The sequence below is a fragment of the Pongo pygmaeus genome, chromosome 12 (genome assembly GCF_028885625.2).
Source record: "Pongo pygmaeus isolate AG05252 chromosome 12, NHGRI_mPonPyg2-v2.0_pri, whole genome shotgun sequence".
In the NCBI taxonomy this organism is placed as follows: domain Eukaryota; kingdom Metazoa; phylum Chordata; class Mammalia; order Primates; family Hominidae; genus Pongo; species Pongo pygmaeus.
In genome coordinates this window covers 63,655,169-63,677,543 of record NC_072385.2, presented here as the reverse complement: position 1 = coordinate 63,677,543, position 22,375 = coordinate 63,655,169, and the positions used below count along the sequence as shown (strand labels likewise).

General features: G+C 37.2%; 1 protein-coding gene across 2 annotated transcripts in view; it reads left to right on the top strand.

The window, feature by feature from the left end:
- GMCL1 (germ cell-less 1, spermatogenesis associated) overlaps window positions 1–22,375 on the top strand; it is a 52,097-nt gene that overhangs the window by 16,526 nt on the left and 13,196 nt on the right. Inside the window, exons 7-11 of one of the 2 annotated variants that reach the window (XM_054476747.2) lie at window positions 1,746–1,830; window positions 3,859–3,949; window positions 9,372–9,509; window positions 15,860–15,929; window positions 19,420–19,495. In XM_054476747.2, the coding sequence (XP_054332722.1) occupies window positions 1,746–1,830; window positions 3,859–3,949; window positions 9,372–9,509; window positions 15,860–15,929; window positions 19,420–19,495 (460 nt within the window). The remainder of the gene's footprint in view (window positions 1–1,745; window positions 1,831–3,858; window positions 3,950–9,371; window positions 9,510–15,859; window positions 15,930–19,419; window positions 19,496–22,375) is intronic. The other variant, XM_063648622.1, reaches the window with a different exon arrangement.

Genomic DNA, 22,375 nt, shown 5'->3' with positions numbered 1-22,375 from the left:
AAATCTGGCTAGCAATGAACTTTTGAAGGCTGGTTGGCATTACAGTCATTTTCTGGCTTGCATTTCCCTGACAGCAGTGCTTCTGAGACAAGGATACAAATGTGTCCGGGAGTATGTGACATTCTGATGGAAATGTACAAAACCAAAGTCAAATGTTACATAGCTTCCCAGAATGTGAATTTTACTGATTTTTTTTTTTTTTTTTTTTTTTTGGTGGGGAGGAGGTGGAGGAGAGGTAAATATTTTTATGTTTAAATACATTATGGAATAGAGGGAATTCAAATTTCCTTGAACTCTCAAGATACAATTTATAGAAATGTTACTTTTTATGGTTAGACCACCTCCTAGATTATTGGGTTTTTTCTTTTCTCTTGCCTTTAGGAGATAATTTGGTAGAGAAGTGTGAGAGATATTCATCACCTGGTGATGTCAAGGCATAAATAAATCACCATAGAATGTTTGATTTGAAAATCATTAGAAACACTTTAATACAGTCAACCCTCCTTATCCGTGGGTTCTCCATTTGTGGATTCTACCAACTGCAGGTTGAAAAGATTTGGGGGAAAAACTATAAAAAATAATAACAAAAAAACCCAATATAGTATGACAACTGTTGCATGACATTTACATTGTATTAGGTACTGTAAGAACACCTAGAGATGATTTAAAGTATATGAGAGGATGTGCATAGGTTACATGCAAATACTGTGCCATTTTATATAAGGGACTTGAGCATAGAGGATTTTGGTATTTGTAGGAGGTTCTGAAACCAATCCCCCACAGATACAGGGGGATGACTCTAATTTCTCATTGAGCTTTTTGAAAAAGGAGCAGGATCCTCTTAAAAACCCACGTGCTCTCTTGGCTTTTTATGGCTCAAAGAAAAGAAAGAACAAAGGAAAAGCAAAACAAAACAAATAACTGGTGATGTCATTTTCACTTTAAATAACTAACACATGTTTCTTGATCTTATTGTCTTGAATAGTACTAAAACCATAGTTTATGACTAAGCAATTCTCTTAAGCCTAGAGGTTAAAGATTACTTTGACGATATAGCTGTTTTAGTGTCTTTTTTTTTGTTTTTTGGAGACAGTGTCTTGCTCTGTTGCCCAGGCTGGAGTGCAGTGGTACAGTCTTGGCTCACTGCAGCCTCCACCTCTTAGGCTCAAGCGATCCTTCCTACCTCTTCAGCCTTCCAAGTAGCTGGGACTACAGGTGCACACCAACATGATTGGCTAATTTTTTTTTTTTTTTTTTTTTTTGGTAGCACGAGGTCTCACCATGTTGTCCAGGCTGGTCTCAAACATCTGGCCTCAAATGATTCTCCTGCCTCCCAAAGTGCTGGGATTACAGATGTGAGCCACTATGCCTGGCCTTTTTTTAAACAACAAAACAAAACGTAGAAGTGGAGTGGTGGAAGGCAAAAGAGGAAGGCTGTCATTTTATCAGAGCATACTTAAAGTTATCTTACTGGAACCTTGCTTTAACTTGATTAATCAGCAGACCAGAGCTCTTTCTTTCCCTATCAGTGTGAAAAGGACCTTTCACAGCACCCTATCTGAATTAAAAGTATCCTTGTATCCAGATAGATTGTTTTCTAAGATTCTTTGTCTTGGGCAGAAGGACTGCTGTCATTTTTAATTCCACATATTTTTTTACAAGAAAGACTTAAAGCTTTTATTTCTACCAGGATCCTTTATCCTGTGCCTAAAGATAAGCTCACTCCCTCTATTTATCCTTTTCAGTATAAATGTCATGAAACAGCTCATTGGTTCATCTAACTTATTTGTGATGCAAGTGGAGATGGATATATACACCGCTCTAAAAAAGGTACTGACATAATATGATGTCATATTATACAAGGATGTCACCTCAGCACTGCGTATAATGGTGAAAAACTGGAAACAGTATCCAGTAATAAAGGGATGGTTATAAATGTAGGAAAAGGAAATAGGCCAAAACCTTAAAAAGTCTTTATATTTAGGGATTTGGAATCATTCGTGATTTTAACTTTATTTTTTGTACTTTTCTATTTTAGAAGTACTTTTCTGTTTTTTCCCAGACTTTTCTTTAACAAAAAATATGTTATTGCTATTTGTTTATTTACATAATCAGAAATGTTTTATATTGTTTTTAGGAACGTTTTCAAAGTTGAGCTTCTGTTAATGATGGCATTTTTACACACACTTTTTCTAAGAAATGTTGAAATTTTTCTTTTAAAGGCCTGTTTGCCTGTCTGGCATATGTTTTACTTCATGCTTTTGAAAAGTTTCAACATTTTAAAAATGTAATTTTATTTTCACAACTCTTTGAAGACACAGATCAGCCATTATTCTTTCATATAGATAGTGAGACTCAGAGCAGGCTGGAGGCAGAGCCTGGGTCTTGGGAGTCCCAGTCCATTGCCCTCTTCCTACTGCATAATCCTGCCTTTACCCTTTTGTCCCCAAAACAATGTTGTGAGTATTTAACACAGTTGTGAAACTTCAGACTGAGACACTTTCTAGCTTATCTCATAGGCACTCTTTGTTTGTTTGTTTCTGTGGTAGAGATGAAATTTTGTTACTGTTTTTCTTCAAGGAACTTTACTATCTGGGCTATCCAATCTTTTAAAAAATTGGTGCAGAGGTCAGGCACAGTGGCTTACGCCTGTAATCCCAGCAATTTGGGAGGCCCAGGCTGGTGGATTGCTTGAGGCCTGGAGTTCAAGATAAGCTTGGGTAACATGGCAAAAACCCCTCTCTGCAAAAAATACGAAAGATTAGCTGGGTGTGGTGGTTCGTGCCTGTAGTCCCAGCTACTCAGCAGGCTGAGGTGGGAGGATCATCTGAGCCTAGGAGGTGGAGCCTGCAGTGAGTTGTCACAGTAGCATTCATTTCTGTTATTAAAACTGCTTTTTGCCGGTAATGGTAAGTGCTAATACTCACAGGGTGTTTACGTGCCGTGCACCATTCGAAGTATTTATATATATTTAATATTTTAATGTCCTATGAGGTAAACATGTTATCATGCTCATTTTACAAATGAAGAAATTAAGGCCCAGAGATACCAGGTAATGTGCCCGGCTCCTAAGTGCCAGGTCCAGGATTTAAAAGTTTTTGCTCTTACCTACTCTGCAGATTATCTCAGCAGCAATAAGACAAAGAAGCTCCTTTTTCCCATGTTAATTTCTTGCTTTTATAATCTCATATAGTATTTAGTGAAATTGAGTTGTTAGTGAGTAGAATAAATTAGTATAAAATTTCTAATGTAATATACATATATATTAAACCTTTACCTTTTTAATACAGTAATCTTCAGTGTGTTACCATAAATACTTCTGAAGGATTGGCTTACTCCTTAGCACACACATCCAATTTTTATCACTGGACTATGATTTTTTTTTTCTTTTTTCCTGGAGACAAGGTCTCACTCTGTCACCTAGACTAGAACATAGTGGTGCGCTCATGGCTCACTGCACCTCAACCTCTAGGTCTCAGAAGGTTCTCCCACCTCAGCCTCTTGAGTAGCTGGGACTCCAGATGCATGTCACTATGCCCAGCTAATTTTTTTGTGTGTGTAGAGATGGGGTTTGACCATGTTTCCCAGGCTGGTCTAAACCTCTCTCAAGTGATCTGCCCGCCTTGGCCTCCCAAGTGCTGGGAGTATAAGTGTGAGCCACAGCACCCAGCCATTGGACTATGATAATGCCATGATAAATTGAGTGCTTATAGTTGTACTTTCTTTCTTGCAATTGCTGGTAAAGTAGAAGTTAAATTTTTTAGCTATTATATTTTAAGGTGAAAGCAATTTGAAAATGTAAAATCATAAAATGATGAAATTTCATAATTGTTTTCTTATTTAATTTTTTTAACCTAGTGGATGTTCCTTCAACTTGTGCCTTCTTGGAATGGATCTTTAAAACAGCTTTTGACAGAAACAGATGTCTGGTTTTCTAAACAGAGGAAAGGTAGGCCTGAAGTTTTTGAGAACTTGTCTTTTAAAAGGAAATTTGTTAAAATCAGGCCCCGTGAGAACAGAAAATAAATAAATAAATTAATTAATTAAATGAAATCAGGCCCTGACTTGTTTATAGACTTAATTTTAGAGCTTGGAGAAGACCTTAGCAATTATCTACTTCAGCCCCTCGTTTACAGTGAGAAAATCAAGGCTAGATAAGAAAAATACCTTAACTATCATTATCTGAATTGTTACTCCTTGAACTGTCATCATACTCTTGATCGCCAAAAACTATTGTTTTTCCCATCTTATCACTAACAGATCTTGTTGATTGCATTTGTCTTGACCACACTGAGTTTTCTCTAACAAGCTATACTCTGTCAGGCAACCATTCTTAACATAGGGGCCATAGATAGGCTTCCATGTGTCACTGACCCCCAAAAGTGGGTACAGAATTTGGTATGTGTGTGCTGCTGCTTCATACATTTGTGGGAGGAGAGCTTCCATACCTTCCATCAGATTCTCAGTGGAGACTGATCTAAAATTGGTTAAGATCAACTGCTATAAGGTCTCATCTGCGCAAAGGAGGGCATACAATGTAAAAAAAAAATACGTGTGTATACTATGTTAAAATGTATGTATGTTATTTTTTACTTTGCTAAAACATATCTAGAAAAAGTATTTTTTACAGCTGTCAGGTGCAAAGAACTGGATAAATCATAATCCTTAGTTTGTGATTTTCTTAGTTTATGGCCACCTTTTTGGTTTATTTTTAATACGTTGAGGCTTTGTGACCTAATCTTTGAGGACTAGAACATCAGTAACTTCAGTCTAACTCATGTGCTTCTTTTCTATTGTGTCCCTCTGACTTTTCCTAACCACTATCTTGAACTTCATGTTTATTCTTTTGCTTTATAAATATATATTATTGCACCATGTATATATGTCTTAACATATATACATAGTGGTGTGCTAATAAGCTGACTCTGAAAAAATAATCCTTGATGAGTACCATTTCTTAATTCCCATGGTACAGATTTTCCCATCATGGCTGATTGATTGCAGGCTACCAACATGACATCACTGAATGAGAAAGGAGATGGACACAGCTCCTGTGAGCTAGCAGCAACACGCCACTGTATAATATATCATTTTGTTTTAGTTGTTATAGAACTATGTCACATTGTGGCCTTAATTTTAATGCCCTTTATAACTAAAGAGATTGAATGACTCTTAATATGGTTATTAGCCAAATGTTTCCTCTTCTGTGAGATACCTGTTCAAGTGTGTTTCTTATTTTAATGTCAGATTTGTCTTTTCTTATTGATTTGTAGGCATTCTTTATATATTCCTTATAACTAATCCTTTGTCATACATATGTTCTGCACTTCCAGTTTGTAGGTCATCTTTTTAATTTATTAAAGATGTCTTTTTGGTTGGGTGCCGTGGCTCACGCCTGTAATCCCAGCACTTTGGGATGTCAAGGCAGGAGGCTCACTTGAGCCCAGGAGTTCAAGGACAGCCTGGGCAACATATCAAGACCCTGTCCCTACAAAAAATTTAAAGAATTAGCAGGGCAGCCTGGCACGGAGGCTCATGCCTGTACTCCCAGCACTTTGGGAGGCTGAGGTGGGCAGATCACAAGGTCAGGAGTTGGAGACCAGTGTGGCCAACATGGTGAAACCCTGTCTCTACTAAAAATACAAAAATTAGCCGGGTGTGGTGGCGAGTGCCTGTAATCCCAGCTGCTAGGGAGGCTGAGGGAAGAGAATCGCTGGAAACCAGAAGGTGGAAGTTGCAGGGGGCCGAGATTGTGCCACTGCACTCCAGCCTGGTCAACGAGCGAAACTCTGTCTCAAAAAAAAAGAATTAGCAGGGCGTGGTGGCATGTACTTGTCTGTATTCCCAGCTACTGGGGAGGCTGATGTGGGGGGAGGATCACCTGACCCTGGGGGTGTTGGGGCTGCAGTGAGCCATGGCCACACACCACTGCACTCCAGCCTGAACAACAGAGTGAGACCCTGTCTCAAAAAAAAAAAGGAAAAAAAAAGTCTTTTGATGAATAGATATTCTTAATTTTAAAATTTCATGCTCTTTATATCTTAGTTAAATGCATTTTATAGAATTATTTTATGTAGTCAGATTTCCTACCTCAGAGCCAGATAAATTAATTTTCTATAAAGCTCCTGAAGTAAAAATGTGTAAAGAACCCATGTCAGTGAACTATAACTTGATTTCCTTGAAGAACAAAAATACTAAACTTGTATCTTAAATTATACTTTTGTGTTACATTATGGCAATTAAAGAAGGACTAGGGAAATTATAGAGGAGAAAAGTAGGGGAAAGCATTTAAATAGAAGAGAGAGAAAAGCTGAAAGAGACAAGGATGGTGAAGAAGTTAAAAAGGGGACTCAGTAGAAACAGTAGATATCAGGCAAATGTTGATAGAACCTTATGATCATTTGTGCTCCAGATAGATTCACCACAGCAATCAATCAAAAGAGAAATTGCCCTGTAGCCTAAATGGCAGAAACTAGAGAGGCAAGCTGGGGTCCACTTCTGGATTCCCACTTGAGGCTCTCCCTCCCAGCCCCTGAGGTGTGAAAGTATACAGTTCAAGATAACTTTTCAAGGAGATATTGATTGCACAAACCAAAATGTGTGTCTGATGCTCTTGTTTTTCTGTGAAGATTTTATAGAGTCATTTTCAATAGTTTTAAAATTATAAATAAGATGCATACTTAGGAAATAGGATAGAAAAATCACTTGTGATCCCTCACTCATTATATTTTGGTATATGTCTGTCTTTTTTTTTTTTTTTTTTTTTTGAGACGGAGTCTTGCTCTGTCACCCAGGCTGGAAGTGCAGTGGTGCGATCTTGGCTCACTGCAACCTCTACCTCCCAGATTCAATCAATTCTGCCTCAGCCTCCCAGGTGGCTGGGACTACAGGTGAATGCCACCACACCCAGCTAATATTTTATATTTTTAGTACAGACGGAGTTTGCCATGTTGGCCAGGCTGGTCTTGAACTTCTGTCCTCGAGTGATCTGCCTGCCTCTGCCTCCCAATGTGCTAGGATTACAGGCATGCGCCACCACACCCACCATGTATTTTTGTATATTTCTTTTCAGTTTTCTTAATTATTTGACTTTTCAGATCTATATGGATCAGGACTACAAAAAACAATAGAAATTTAGAAAGTTTTCTACACAATTATACTTAAGGATTGCTATTGAATTTGGCTGATGGAATAAGTATGGCCACATGTTGTCCAGCAAGAAACTTTAAAACATTTTTTTGGTTCTATAAATCCTTACAGAAGTAAATGAGCAAGTCTCTTCTACAGCCGTGACGAAAAGGCTTCATGAGATATAATCACCAGATTTCTATAAGACAATCCAGAATTAGATTTTTATATCTTGTTCATGTGACAGAACACTTGTAAAAACAAAATGGTATTCTCAGCACACCCCAAGAAATTGGCACATTTAATTCAACATATGAACTAGAACCAATGTTGTTATTTTTAAAAGCAAGAGATATAAATCCACTGTCACACACCTGTTGTATAAATAAGCAAAGTTAACTATTAATTTTTTAATGAATTTACTGCTTTCTTGTTTGCTTTGCTGACTCTAGGCGGGTGCCAAGGGAATACAAAAAATATATGAGATAATGTGGAAATTCTTTTCATTAACTTGGCTGTCTTTTTACAATTTTCAGGAAAAAAATATTTTAGTGGGGAACACCTTCTGGTCTACAGAAAACCTGTGTTCCATGTAAAGCATGGTTTGAGACATAATAGTCTATAATGGCAACTGTCATGTTTTCCTCCTTATCCTTAATAGCAACAGGACTGGGTATACATACTCTCCTGGATATATGTCGTTTAACAGAAAACATAGACTAGGGCTCATGCACAAATACCTGTTTGATAGCAGTAACTCTAAACCTTTCCTTCTGACTCATGAAAGCACACTGGAATGTAACTGAGGGTAATTTTTAGGAATAACCTTAAATTCTCTCTAAAAGAAAAAAAATTATGTACTTCATAAACTTGAATTATTCTATTTTCTTTTCTTTTTTTGAGACAGAGTTTCACTCTGTCACCCAGGCTAGAGTGCAGCGGCGCAATCTCAGCTCACTGCGTCCTCCGCCTCCCGGGTTTAAGCAATTCTCTGCCTCAGCCTCCCAGTTAGCTGGGATTACAGATGCCCACTACCATGCCCAGCTAATTTTTTTTGTATTTTTAGTAGAGACAGGGTTTCACCATCCTGGCCAGGCTGATCTTGAACTCCTGACCTCGTGATCCACCTTCCTTGGCCTCCCAAAGTGCTGGGATTACAGGCGTGAGCCACCACGCCCAGCCGAATTATTCTATTTTCAGTATTATTATTATTATTATTGTCATTATTACTTATTTTAGAGACAAGATCTTGCTCTGTCACACAGGCTGGAGTGCAGTGGTGCAATCATAGCTCACTGCAAGCTGAAACTCTTGGGCTCAACCAGTCTTTCCACCTCAGCCTCCTGAGTAGCTGGGTCTGCAGACACATGCCACCACACCTCGCTAGTTTTTTTATTTTTATGTTTTGTAGAGATGGGAGTCTCACAGTGTTGGCCAGGCTAGTCTTAGACATCCTGGACTCAAGTGATCCTTCCACCTTAGCCTCCCAAAGTGCCAGGATTACAGGTGTGAGCCATCATGCCCAGCCTTGAATTATCTTAGTAATAACTGAATACTACCCAACTGTTGCAAATCTATGGCTACAATGTCTGTCTTTATTTTATTTTATTTTATTTTAATAGAGATAGCATCTCACCATGTTATCCAGGCTGGTCTCGAACCCCTGGGCATAAACAATCTGCCAGCCTCAGCCTCCCAGAATGCTGGGATCACAGGTGTGAGCCACCACGCCTAGCCATACAGTGTCTTTCTTATTTTGTATTTCAAAGGGAATTAATATATTAACTAGTGTTCATTACATGTAGCTGAAATGTAAGTTAAATTAAGAGATATTCTTTGTCCTGTGTACCTTATCCTTGAGGGAGGCTTTTGGGCACCAGAGTTTCACTGGCCTGTTCAGTTCTTGGGAGGGGGATTCTGGCGAGAGTGTGTAACCCTAAGTACCTTTCTCAAGCCTTCCTTTCCCAACTTGCTGCACTATGCATGCCAAATGCCCAGAAACAGCTGAATTCCCAGCCCAGGGGTTTCATTAGGACCAAAGTTAATTTCCTGGGATTTTTAAATAAATCTCCTTATGTTCTTATCTGTAAACCTAAGGTTTATAAAATTCTTGAGAACTTTAAAACTAGCTTATTTTGTATTCTAGTAGACATGAGTGTACCTGTGTATCCCCCGTCCATAGAAACATTTAAGAATAATAGGTTTGAAAAGAATGGCTGTTTAACTTACATGGTTTTTTATAGATTTTGAAGGTATGTCCTTTCTTGAAACTGAACAAGGAAAACCATTTGTGTCAGTATTCAGACATTTAAGGTTACAATATATTATCAGTGATCTGGCTTCTGCAAGAATTATTGAACAAGATGCTATAGTACCTTCAGGTAAGAGAACATAATTTGTAATTTTAAGTAATATATTTCTGATTATAAAGTAATATAGATCATAGAAAAGAACAAGAAAAGAAGTAGAAATTATTATTAATCCCAAAAAGGTATACATCTTTATGCCAAAGTGGAATCATCTTATAGAGGTAATTTTCTGTGCTTACATATCATGAGTATTTTCCCATATCATATTTCATTAAATACTCTCTAGAATATTTAAATGATTATCTAGTATTCTGTAATATGGATGTTCTTTAATTTAATAAACCAGTACATGATTTTGAATCAGACTTTTAAAAATGACTTTTGAAGTATTTGAAGAGCATAACTGATTTTTCTGTTAGTGCTCCTTAAATTTGTTTATTTTGGTTTTTTCTTATTCTAAAGTCTTAAACTTCATGTTGAAGCAAAGGTGTCTTTGCTAATTATAATTTAAATTTTTTGAAATAACTACTGATTTACCTTTCTGAGTTAAATCTCTAGTGCTTGTCAATAATTCCATTTAGTACTATATATACATATAAGAAATGGAAAATAGAATTTCTGTTTGAACATTTACATGTAATGTTTGTAGTAATAATTATAGATTTGTCTAAAAAGTTGTGATTATTTTTGACACCTTAATTGTGACATAGCTGTATGTTTATAGATTTTTGTTCCTGATATCTGTATACTTATTTGGAAAGGAATTGACGGGAAGGAAAACTTAGAGTTAACTCTTCTGGTATATTTGGAAGTGATGCATTTTTATAAAATCACTTTAGCAAGTTTATAGATACTGTTTAAGTCACAAATTCTCTGAATTTTACATTGCTTATAGTATAGCAGTTCTATAATAGTTTTAGTATCTGTTAAATACCAGGCCCTAGCAATGATGTAATATTAGATGCCAAAGCCAATTACATATGCCACTCTAACTGTACTTCCTTTTAAGGCTTTTTGCAAATGTGTTTTGAAAGAGATTGGGGAAAAGTCTGTTCTAAAGTAGTTTAATTTAAGTGTGCCTGTGATGCAAGTGGAGAAGCTTTATATTTTTGGATTGCAAGATGGGTACAAGTATTTCTAGTCTAAAATATTTTATTCAGTATAAAATCAGAAAGAATTTAGATCCTGTATTTTTTGGCAGATTTCAGTCATTGTTACCGTATCTTACAGATAATTATTTATCACATTGTGAAGAGACAGAAGGAAGCCACCTAATTCACATTATTGAGATAGATTGATATATGCTCTCAGTAGGAAGGTATCTTAGATTTGAAATTAGTTGAAATTATTTTGATTAATCAACCTAAAACTTGATCATTTTTCAGAAATAGTGCCAAACATGTGTTAACATTAATCAAAGTTAGGCGTTTGACAATATGGGGAATTTGGGTACATCTGTTTACCATTTTTAGGTGAAAAATTTAGAAGCATGTTTAATTAAAAGTTGAATTGGGACTTTGTATAGAAGCACTTTATTTTAGGATTCAACTGTGTCAAGCACAGTTGAACTCCATTATTTCATGGAATTAGGTTTATCTTAGGTCATTAGGTTCATTAACTGTCTTATTCCATACTCTTGTCATGCTTTCCTCCACTTGGATACCTCTGACCTATCTTGTTACCATTCCTCCCAGATCTTTCTACTATATGCCCTGGAACCAGGGACAACAAAATCTTCCATCTCTTCCCTCCTTTTTTTTTTTTTTAAACTTCCAGAGTAAGCTATTTTCCCTCCGTAGAAGACTTTCTGGCTCTCACACCCTACTAATATAGGGCCAGGAGACCACCATCCTAGCCCCCTCAGTGTGCACTTTCCAAACCATTATTGCATGCCATCTGAGCCTGTTTTCTCTCCTGACCCCTAGTCATTTCTTTGCATTCATTTAAGACTTAGACACTTATTTTACTATTTCTCCCCCAATCCAGTCACATAATATGTCCATATGAACAAATACATTTAATATCCCAGCCTCCTGGTAGTTTTTTGACCTCAGCTCTCAGCCTCCTAGTTATTTGACCTCTTTGCCAAACATTAGGCACTTTCTTCCTAAAACCTGGATATGCCATGAACCTTGTGAACCCAGAATTTCTCAGCATCAGAAACCTGGTAGTTTTCAGGCTATTATATAACCTAGCATGTTCATAGCCTCATTCCCTTTTATACTGCTCTTTAACTTCCAATCCATTTTAAGCCCTTCATTTTCTGCCAATCTTTCAAACCTCTCCTGCCCTTTCTTCCCTCTCAGGCTTGGATTTCATGGTAGATCATGTTAGGTCACTCTCACAGTTGTCTTCAACTCTGTGTCTTTCACTTGGCAAAATCCTAAACCTAAATTACACCTTCTTTGTTACTATACCCTCTACTTTGTGCTGAGTACTGCTGCAGAGCATCCTACAGCTTTTGTATTGGTGTTACTGCAAATTCACATTTCAACACTAAGCTTGAACCTTGGGACTTCTTACACTACTTTTAGTTCAGTATTTCTCTTTTTCATTTCCTTCAGCAATTGTATCAATTTCTGCCACTCTGTTCCAACTTTCTACCCAATTACCTCATTGTCAGTTTTGTGAAAATAAGTTACTGAAAATGAAAAGGTATATAAATCCATGTAATAAGTTCAGAAAATAGCTTCAGAACTAGATTTTGATATTATTATACATAAGCATTTTTGAACCAGGCTTCTCCATAATTTTGTGTTAATATTTTATACCTAGATGCTCTATACAGAATACTCTTATTTGTCCATGTAGGAATTTTTACTACGTAAATGTTTAGTCACTCATCTTCATTATCTACATCTGATTTATGCGTTTCATAAAGTAGTTCAACTTGTAGGCTTAGTTTTTTGCTATAAGCCATGTTACTTTTAAGTGTATTCATGTGAGTGTATGTATACCTGAAGATACACTTTTCCCTTCACTTAAAACAAAAAATACTGGGCAAATTAGGAAGTATCTTTTTTTGCTTTTTAAAGTTTGTAAATGTAAGACATGAGATTTTCAAATAATATGGTTTTAGAGGTCCCTTTCCCATATTCTTTGTGTAAAACTAGGGAAATAATCTAAATAAATTCAATCTAATGTATCTCATTTATTCCATTGGGAAAATACTGTGTTTGTATTCAAAACTGCTGTAGACTAGATCACAGCTGCAGATAGGATCCATGACACTGTCAAATACCACCTTGAAATGCCCATATTTTTTCCCCCTGCAGGCTGGGGAGGGGCGGGCGGGTAGAGACAGAGTCTTGCCATGTTACCTAGGCTGTTCTCAAACTTCTAGTCTTAAGCAATGCTTCTGCCTCGGTCTCCCAAAATGCTGGAATTACAGGCATGAGTCACTGTACCCAGCCCCTGTTTTGAGTTTTTGTTTTGGACCTTGGTCTGATAAAGTTTAAAATAAGTGCTGAAACATATTACTATTTAGTCAAAGTTCAGTCTACTTAGTCAAAGTTTCTTGAAGGCACTTTTTCAGAATCTTTCCAGCCAACAGTAGCTCTCTGCCAAAAAGGATTCTGGCAAACTCTTCCTAGTGTTTCTTCCTTTTTGGAGATGATTGCATACAAACATATTGAAAACTCTGTGTAAAAGAACCTGCTTCACTTATTTTCATCCCATATTTTACCAGGGATTCTTTTTTTTTCCTTTTGCAATGCTATTAATATTGCATTTGAACTTGTGTTACATTGACTTATTTTTGGAATGCTGCTTTAAAGACATGGGACCTAGAATCCTTGAGCTACCAGTGACCAGAAAGATTTCAAGTTTGACTTTTTATTCTTTTGGATTAAACTATGACAAGAGGAACAAAAATATGTACTCATGTTTTTAACTTGTTCAAATACTTTTGGTTTTAAAGGAGGTTATACAGAAATTGTTGGAATTTAAATTCTAAAACATTTTTGGCCGGGCATGGTGGCTCAAGCCTGTAATCCTAGCACTTTAGAAGGCCGAGGCAAGTGGATCACGAGGTAAGGAGATCGAGACCATCCTGACCAACATGGTGAAACTCCGTCTCTACTAAAATACAAAAAATGAGCCAGGTGTGGTGACACATGCCTGTAATCCCAGCTACTCGGGAGGCTGAGGCAGAGGAATCGCTTGAACCTGGGAGGTGGAGGTTGCTGTGAACCCAGATCGCGCCACCACACTCCAGCCTGGTGACAGAGCAAGACTCTGTCTCAAAAAAAAAAAAAAAAAAAATTTATGGGATACATCTAACATGATATTTGAGAATATACACGTATGTCTAACTCTTTCATTCCAATTTTACAAATGAGTCATGAAATGCCATATGCTATCTCTAGATCAATGAGTTTCAAACTCCAGGTATTTTAATAGGTAGGGATCAGCTTTAAATATATGTGTATATATATATATGAATTTTTTTAAATATACGTGTGTGTGTGTGCTAAGTCATGCAATAGTTGCTACTAGTATTTACCTATGAAGACAAATTATCTGTACTAGACACTTAAATTCCTTATAATAGCAAGAATGTAATTTTGGAGGACCCTGAAAGAAAGATTCAAAAGTGTATTTAGGCCAGACATGGTGGCCTGTAATCCCAACACGTTAGGTGGCCGAAGCAGGAGACCCCTTCTCCATAAAAAGTGGAAAAATTAGCTAGGCATGGTGGCAGACACCTATAGTCTCAGCTGCTCTGGAGGCTGAGAGGAGAATTGCTTGAGCCCAGGAGTTCGAGGCTGCAGTTTACCAAGATAGGGCCACCGGACCCCAGCCTGGGCCACAGAGTGAGACCGTGTCTCTCTCTCTCTTAAAAAAAAAAAAATATATATATATATAGAGAGAGAGAGAGAGAGAGAGAGAGGATGTTTTAAGGAAAGACACCAGTAAATCATTGGAAGTCACCTGATTACTTTTATTAAGTAGAGACCTAGGAAGTGACAATCCAGATTTTAATTGCACTACGATTTCTACCCCTCTTTTAGATAGAGATTGAGAAATAAATTAAGAACTTAAAAAAAAAATAGAAAAACTACCCATTCTAGTTGGGAATAAACAAAAGCAGAAAGATAAATAGTGCTGAGCCAATTCTACTTTTACTTTTTTTTTTTTTTTTTTTTTTTTGAGGCAGGGTCTTGCTCTGTTGCCCAGGTTTTGAGTGCATTGGCGTGTCCAGGGCTCGCTGCAGCCTTGATCTCCCAGGCTCAAGAGATCTTCCTGCCTCAGCCTCCTGAGTAGCTGGGACTACAGGTGCACGCCATTATGTCCACCTAATTTTTGTGGTTTTGGAGAGATCAGGTCTCAACTATGTTGCCCAGGCTCGTCTAGAACTCCTGGGCTCAAGTGATCCTCCTACCTCAGCCTCCCAAAGTGCTTGGGATTACAGGCATGAGCCATCTCACCTGGCCTACTCTTATTTTTAATCTGTTTTTATCTAAAATAACTAATGTTTCCACTTACAAAGTCTTATTTTTGGGGAAAAATATTTATTATTAAAGGATTGTCTATAATTACAATTTTTATTCTATTTAGAATAATTTAAAATATTTTAATTTTTATATTATCTAAATCTAATATTCTAGAATTATTTATTGAGTGTGCATGTTTCATCTACGAATTTAGGGATGGCTTATTTCCCAAAAAACCAATTAATTGTTTTTTTTATGTTAATAACAGAAGAGTTTATTATTCAATTTTCTGTCAGAACTTCTGTAAAAACTAAAAATATAGTTTCAGATATTATTTTTACAATTGAAAAATTAATATGAACTATGAAAAGGAAAGCATTAAACGCAAGAATATGCTTTTAACTATCCCAATTTAAATGTATGCAATGTAATAAGTACAGTCTAGCCTGAGACAAAGCTGTAAAACCTTTACCACTTTAAAGATCATTAAGCCATTATAGTATTTTTGTAAAATATAAGCTACCTACCGGTTTCGTTTGTTTGTTTGTTTGTCTGTCTGTTTGATTGTTTGAGACGGAGTCTCACTCTGTCACCCAGGCTGGAGTGCAGTGGCATGATCTTGGCTCCCTGCAACCTCTGCCTCCTGGGTTCAAGCGATTGTCCCGCCTCAGCCTCCCAAGTAGTTGGGATTACAGGCGCCCGCCACCACACCCGGCTAATTTTTGTATTTTTAGTAGAGACGGGGTTTTGCCATGTTAGTCAGGCTGATCTCGAACTCCTGACCTCGGGTGATCCACCTGCCTTGGCCTCCCAAAGTGCTGGGATTATAGGCATAAGCCACCATGCCTGGTCTAAGCTACCTAATTTTTAAATTGCTATTTTAAACTTGTATTTAGAAATGGTAACAATTTTATCAACTATGAATGTTTAAATCCTTTATGTTCTTCAGTCGTTATTTATTATTATTAATTTATTCTTACATTTCAGAATGGCTCTCTTCTGTGTATAAACAGCAGTGGTTTGCTATGCTGCGGGCAGAACAGGACAGTGAGGTGGGGTAAGTATATTATACCGTATCATTTTTCATTAAAAAAATTTGCTATGAATTTTTTAATGCATTCATTATGTTGAAAAATCATTAACGGTATTGAAAACTCAAGCTGTTGAAGTAAAGATCATATAATCACTTTTTATTATATTTTTGCAACATTATCAGTCTTATAAATGTCTTTCTGGTCAATTAGATAGTATAATGCAATTATTGAAATGTTGTTTGCTTTATTAGTAAAATTGAACATGTAATTCATATATACTTTGTTTCACTTAGTATCATATGATTTTCTTTCAACATACTGAACTATTATTTGAGGTAATGCTTTCATAAAGCATAATTTTTATATTTATGTCTAGGTAAATCAGTTTTTCTTATTTATGGTAGTATTGTCAAATTCTGATTAATGTAATAAATAGTTTTTGAAGATCTTTAAGTCTAAAATGAATTTAAAAACCATCCAGGCTGGGCACGGTGACTCAAGCCTGTAATCCCAACACTTTGGGAGGCTGAGGTGGGAGGATCACTTGGGGTCAAGAGTTCGAGACCAGCCTGGCCAACATAGTGAAACCCCGTCTCTACTAAACCCTGGAAGTGGAGGTTGCGGTGAGCTGAAATTGCTCCACTGCACTTCCAAGCCTGGGGGATAGAGTGAGACTCAGTCTCAAAAAAACAAAACAAACAAACAAACAAAAAAACACCATCTGGTTACAGATACCTTCCCCAAAAACATATGACTCCCCCAACAAAACATTAATCCTCTTTCTTCATCTTAAAGGAAAGATTATTATAGTGCTTTGTAGTTCACAGAACTTTTATATTTGTGATTTGATCCTTCTGCTAGCTTCTTAATATATAGGTATTGTGGAGAGACTGAGTGTACAGAAAGACCTTCAAAGTTTAAGTTTTTTGCCCCGATCTCTTTGAACTCATTTTTATATACCAAATAATTTTTTTAAATAATGACCTAAGTTTTCATCCTAACAGTAAGTATATGAAAGTATTACATAAATTCATGATGATTATGTCATTTTTATTATCCAGGATCCTAGTTTCTACTTTGATTATAATTATATATTTTTTCAAACATATTCCCGGTATATTTATCCAGCATAAATAATAGTAAGATTGTTGAGGCTGGATGTGGTGTCTCACACCTGTAATTCCAGCACTTTGGGAGGCCGAGGTGGGTGGATCACCTGAGGTCAGGAGTTCGAGACAAGCCTGACCGAGATGGAGAAACCCTGTCTCTACTAAAAATACAAAATTAGCCGGGTGTGGTAGCGCATGCCTGTAATCCCAGCTACTCAGGAGGCTGAGGCAGGAGAATCGCTTGAACCCGGGAGGCAGAGGTTGCAGTGAGCCAAGGTTGTGCCATTGCACTCCAGCCTGGGCAACAAGAGCAAAACTCCATCCCAAAAAAAAAAGATTGTTGAAATACAAATAATAAATTGAAACCAAAAAGTGAGCTATTTAATGTAATTCAGAACTGAAGCATTTTGTAGTGTATGAAGTAACTTATAAATCATCCTACTTCTTCTGTATATTCAATTTTTAAATTTTGGATGTTCTTTATTTTTCACGATTTTCCTCACCCCATGTCCTTATTGAGGGTAGTACAGAGTCTCATCTAAGATACTGCACTGGAATAAGTCTTTAGTTTTCTGCCTTAAGAAGTACAGTCATTTTGGGGGAATTGGTTTCAGGACCCCTGCTTATACCAAAATCCGCACATACTGTAGTCCCGCAGTTAGTTGGCCCTGCAAAACCCACATATACAAAAAGTTGGCTCTCCATATACACAGATTTGACATCCCAAAAATACTGCATTTTTTATCTGATTTTGGTTGAGAAAAATCTGTATAAATGGACCCAAGCAGTTCAAACCTGTTGTTCAAGGGTCAACTGTATATGATTATATCCCCGCTTAGGAAATGTTCTGTTCAGCAGATACCAGGCATCTGCTCACTGCTGCAGGACTGCTAAAGTGAGGAAGACACTATATTCCCTGGATGCTAGGTTATAATCTGGTGTCAAATCTCCCTCTGGGGTTCTCCTCATAAAACTCTTGTCCATGTTGCCAAGAGGGTTATCTTTCTAAAACAGAAATAAAACTGTGTCACTTCTCTACTTAAATATGTCCAGGGATATTTGATGACAGTTAAGGGATTATAGTATTGCTGTTCAAGATTATTGAAGCTAGATGGTAAGAAAATTTGGCTCATACTATTTTCTCTGCCTTCATATGTTTGCAGTTTTTCATAACAAAAAGTTGAAAAGTTACAGAATAAATGCTTGGGAACTTGTTACCTACAAGAGCAGTTGAAACTTATTAGCATGATCTGTGGGGACTGTCAGCATTCTATCCCAGATGCCTTTAGCTTCATCTCCTTTCATGTTCATCTGCACTAAATGTGCACTAAATTCTTATGTTCATATGCTGCAGCTGCATTAAATTCCTTTACATTTTGGTTTTCTGTTATGCTCCAGTTCCTTTTTATCCACTATTTCTTCTGCCTGGAATACTCTTACCCCTCCATAGAATTCACCCCTCACCTCCACCCCACCCAACAAGCTTCCACTCAGGCACAAATAGTATTTACTCTCTAATGATCCCCCTCTAACCCTGGGCAATAAATCTGTACCTTCTTCATGCGCTTAACATCACAAACCACAAATTATTAATATTATCATAATTAACTGTAGTATAATTATTACTTATGTCTAGTTCCCCTACTAAACTGAGCTCTTGGATGTCAAAGACATGTTTTATTAGTCTTATTTACACTTATTTATTTATTGTATTTGTTTCATTATTTTGTTATGTATTATATATGCTATTATTGTACCCAATTTCTAGGCATTTCATGTAGTGAATGAATATATGAATGAATGTATTGTATTACTATTATCATTTGGAATAATGATGCTAATTATAATACCATATTTATTACAACTTTAGATAACAGTATTTCTCTTAGTTGATTAAGGTGTTTAAACTAGGGAACCAAATAAAGACTTAACTGATAAAATTATACAGCCATTTTCTATTAAATATTGATTTTGCATAGTTATACTACATGAAAAATGGTTTGCATGTGAAACAAGTAATATTAAGTGGTAGGTGATATCAAGTCACATCTTATTTACAGAAATAATAGATTTTAGCTTATTTTACTTAGTAGTTAGACTTTTACTTTTTTTTTTGGCAGATAGAATTTTTCAGGTTTTTTTTTTCCTCTTATCTGGTTTGGCTGAGCCCTAATAAAAGTAGTCCAGAAGTCAGGGCAATAAGTGAAACATAGAAGATATTAAATCTTTTTTATCTAGCAAAGGTAATGGACTAAATTTAATCAACACTTTCTTATTTTTATCTGTACCACAAAAACTTATTTTTAAATCTGGTAGCAAGATTTTCTGTTCTTAACTCATAGTTCTTTTTTAATTATTAGTTGCATATTTTCTATGAAAGTTCATGTTTTATGTATATTTTTAGGCCTCAAGAAATCAATAAAGAAGAACTAGAGGGAAATAGCATGAGGTGTGGTAGAAAGCTTGCCAAAGATGGTGAAGTAAGTATGGGTTGTGACTGTTAATATTCTCATACAAATTGTATTATCAGCACATCCTGCACCTGTAAGTAATAATCACGACACCTGTCATACCTCAGAAGAGCTTGTTTGATACACTTTCTGTAGCATGATCTGCTGGGAAAGGAGTTATAGCCACCACACTCAGTAGTGATTGATTTTGGCCTTGTATGAGAATGCTGAACTTAAATTTTGAGTTCAGATAAGACATACAAGAAGAGGGTCCCTTAGCAATCCAGAAATTAAGATAAAGAAGAAATTGTGAGGCATCTGTTACATAGTCTTAAAAGTGATTCTGTGTTACGGTTGTCCTAAATCAAAGACATTCAAATCCATTGATTGTTACCCACATTAGGAATTACCTTTTCTCGGCCAGGTGCAGTGGCTCACGCCTATAATCCCAGCACTTTGGAAGGCCGAGATGGGCGGATCACTTGAGGCCAGGAGTTCAAGACCAGCCTGGCCAACATGGTGAAACCCCGTCTTACTAAAAATACAGAAGTTAGCCAGGCATGGTGGTGCATGCCTGTAAACCCAGCTACCAGGGAGGCTGAGGCACGAGAATCACCTGAATTCGGGAGGCAGAGGTTGCAGTAAGCCGAGATCACGCCACTGCACTCCAGCCTGGGCGACAAAGTAAGACTCCATCTCAAAAAAAAAAAAAAAAAAAAAAAAGATATTTTTTCATTACCACCCAATGTAAATGTATATAAGTGAAAGAAAAGTATTTAAAAACAATACTTACCCCTGGGTATCCAGAAATTCTTTTTTCTATTTAATACTTTTATTTTATGTTATTTGTTAGAGACAGGCTCTCCCTCTGTCACCCAACCTGGAGTGCAGTGGTGTGACCACAGCTCACTGCAGCCTTTAACTCCCAGGCTCAAGCGCTCCTCCCATCCCAGCCTCCCAAATAGCTGGGATTGTAAGCATGAGCCACCATGCCCAGCCTTCTATTTAATTTTTTTTTTAAAAAACTGATTGTGGCTGGGCACGGCAGCTCACGCCTGTAATTCCAGCACTTTGGGAGACTGAGGCAGGCAGATCATGAGGTCAAGAGATCAAGACCATCCTGGCCAACATGGTGAAACGCTGTCTCTACTAAAAATACAAAAATTAGCTGGGCATGGTGGTGCATGCCTGTAGTCCCAGCTACTCAGAAGGCTGAGGCAGGAGGTTGCTTGAATTCGTAAGGCAGACATTGCAGTGAGTCAAGATCGCGACACTGCACTCCAGCCTGGTGACAGAGCGAGTCTCCATCTCAAAAAAAAAAAAAAAAAAAACCTGATTGTATCTTATTAAATTGATTTTACAATCCACTAATGAGACATGGACTACCTTTTTAAATATTCCCCCTAACTAATCATAATTTTTGTTTTTCAAAAAAAATCAACCTTATATAGATACCCATTTGGTTATTTCTCTCTCAAACTTTTCCTCATTTTGACTTTATTTATTTTTAATTTTTAAAAGTTGATTGTTTTACGTTCACATTGATTGACTGATTGACAGTGTCTCACTGTGTCGCCCAGGCTGGAGTGCAGTGGCACGATCGTCGCTCACTGCAGCCTCAATGCTCTGGACTAAAAGCAACAGTGTCTGGAGTAGCTGAGACTACAGACACGTGCCACCAAAGCCAGCTAATTTTATTTTTTACTTTTTGTAGAGATGGGAGTCTCCCTTTGTTGCCCAGGCTGGTCTCGAATTCCTGGGCTCAAGAGATCTTCCTGCCTTAGCCTCCCAAAGTGCTGGAATTATAGGCATGAGCCACCACACCCAGCCTATGTTTGCCTTTATATTATGATAAATGTTCAGAGTATAAAAGAATAGTTTTCTTTAGTTCTCATTCTTCCTTGTTGCTGCTTTTAGATCTTCTTGTTACTTTGAAGCAAATCCTCCTACTATACCACCTACTACCCTTATTGTGGCCATAATTCACTGAGTTCACTGCCTTTCTTTTCTTTTCTTTCTTTTTTTTTTTTTTTTTTTTTTTTTTTTGAGACAGGGTCGCACTCTGTTGCCCAGGCTGGAGTGCAGTGGCATGATCATGACTCATGATCTGATCATGACTTCATGACTGAAGCCTTGACTTCCTGGGCTCAAGTGATCCTCCCACCTGAGCCTCCCAAGTAGCTGGGACTACAAGAATGCACCACCAACCTGGCTAATTTTTTAAAATTTTTTGTAGAGACGAAGTCTCACTATGTTGCCCAGGCTGTTCTCAAACTCCTGGGCTCAAGTGGTCCTCCTACCTTGGCCTTCCAAATTGTTGAGATTATAGGCATGAGCCACCACGTCCAGCCCTCACTACCTTTCTTTACCACTACTCTTCTTCTCGGTCTTGATGATTTCAATATCTCTATTCCCTGACCTTCCTTCCCCCATGCTCTTGTGCTCCACCCTACCTCAGGCATCCATTCCCATGAGCATACCCTCAATTTTTGCATTATTAATTACTACACCACCTTCAAAATCTCCATTTCAGGCATCCCGTTTTCAGACCCCACCTCATCTTTCTAGCTCATTCTCTCTAGCACCTGGACTCCAACAATTTTTTAATTCCATTTTGGATATACAATACATTGTTTTTACAACCTTTCCCTATCACCTTTCTGATCACATTTCTACTTCTTTCTTTGCTTGACTTATATTTTATGTTCCATCTTAAAATTGGTCCCTTGCTTATACTCTTTTTAAGTTTTCTTTTTCCTCATTGACATGTTAAACTCACCTGGCTAAACCCCAACTCTTGTCAAGGGTTGCATTCCATGCCTGTATCCAGACAGATGAATGTGATTAAAGACAAACACCATACCCCATTGGGTTCCACTTGAATGTGGTAACCATGAACTTCAAGTAGGT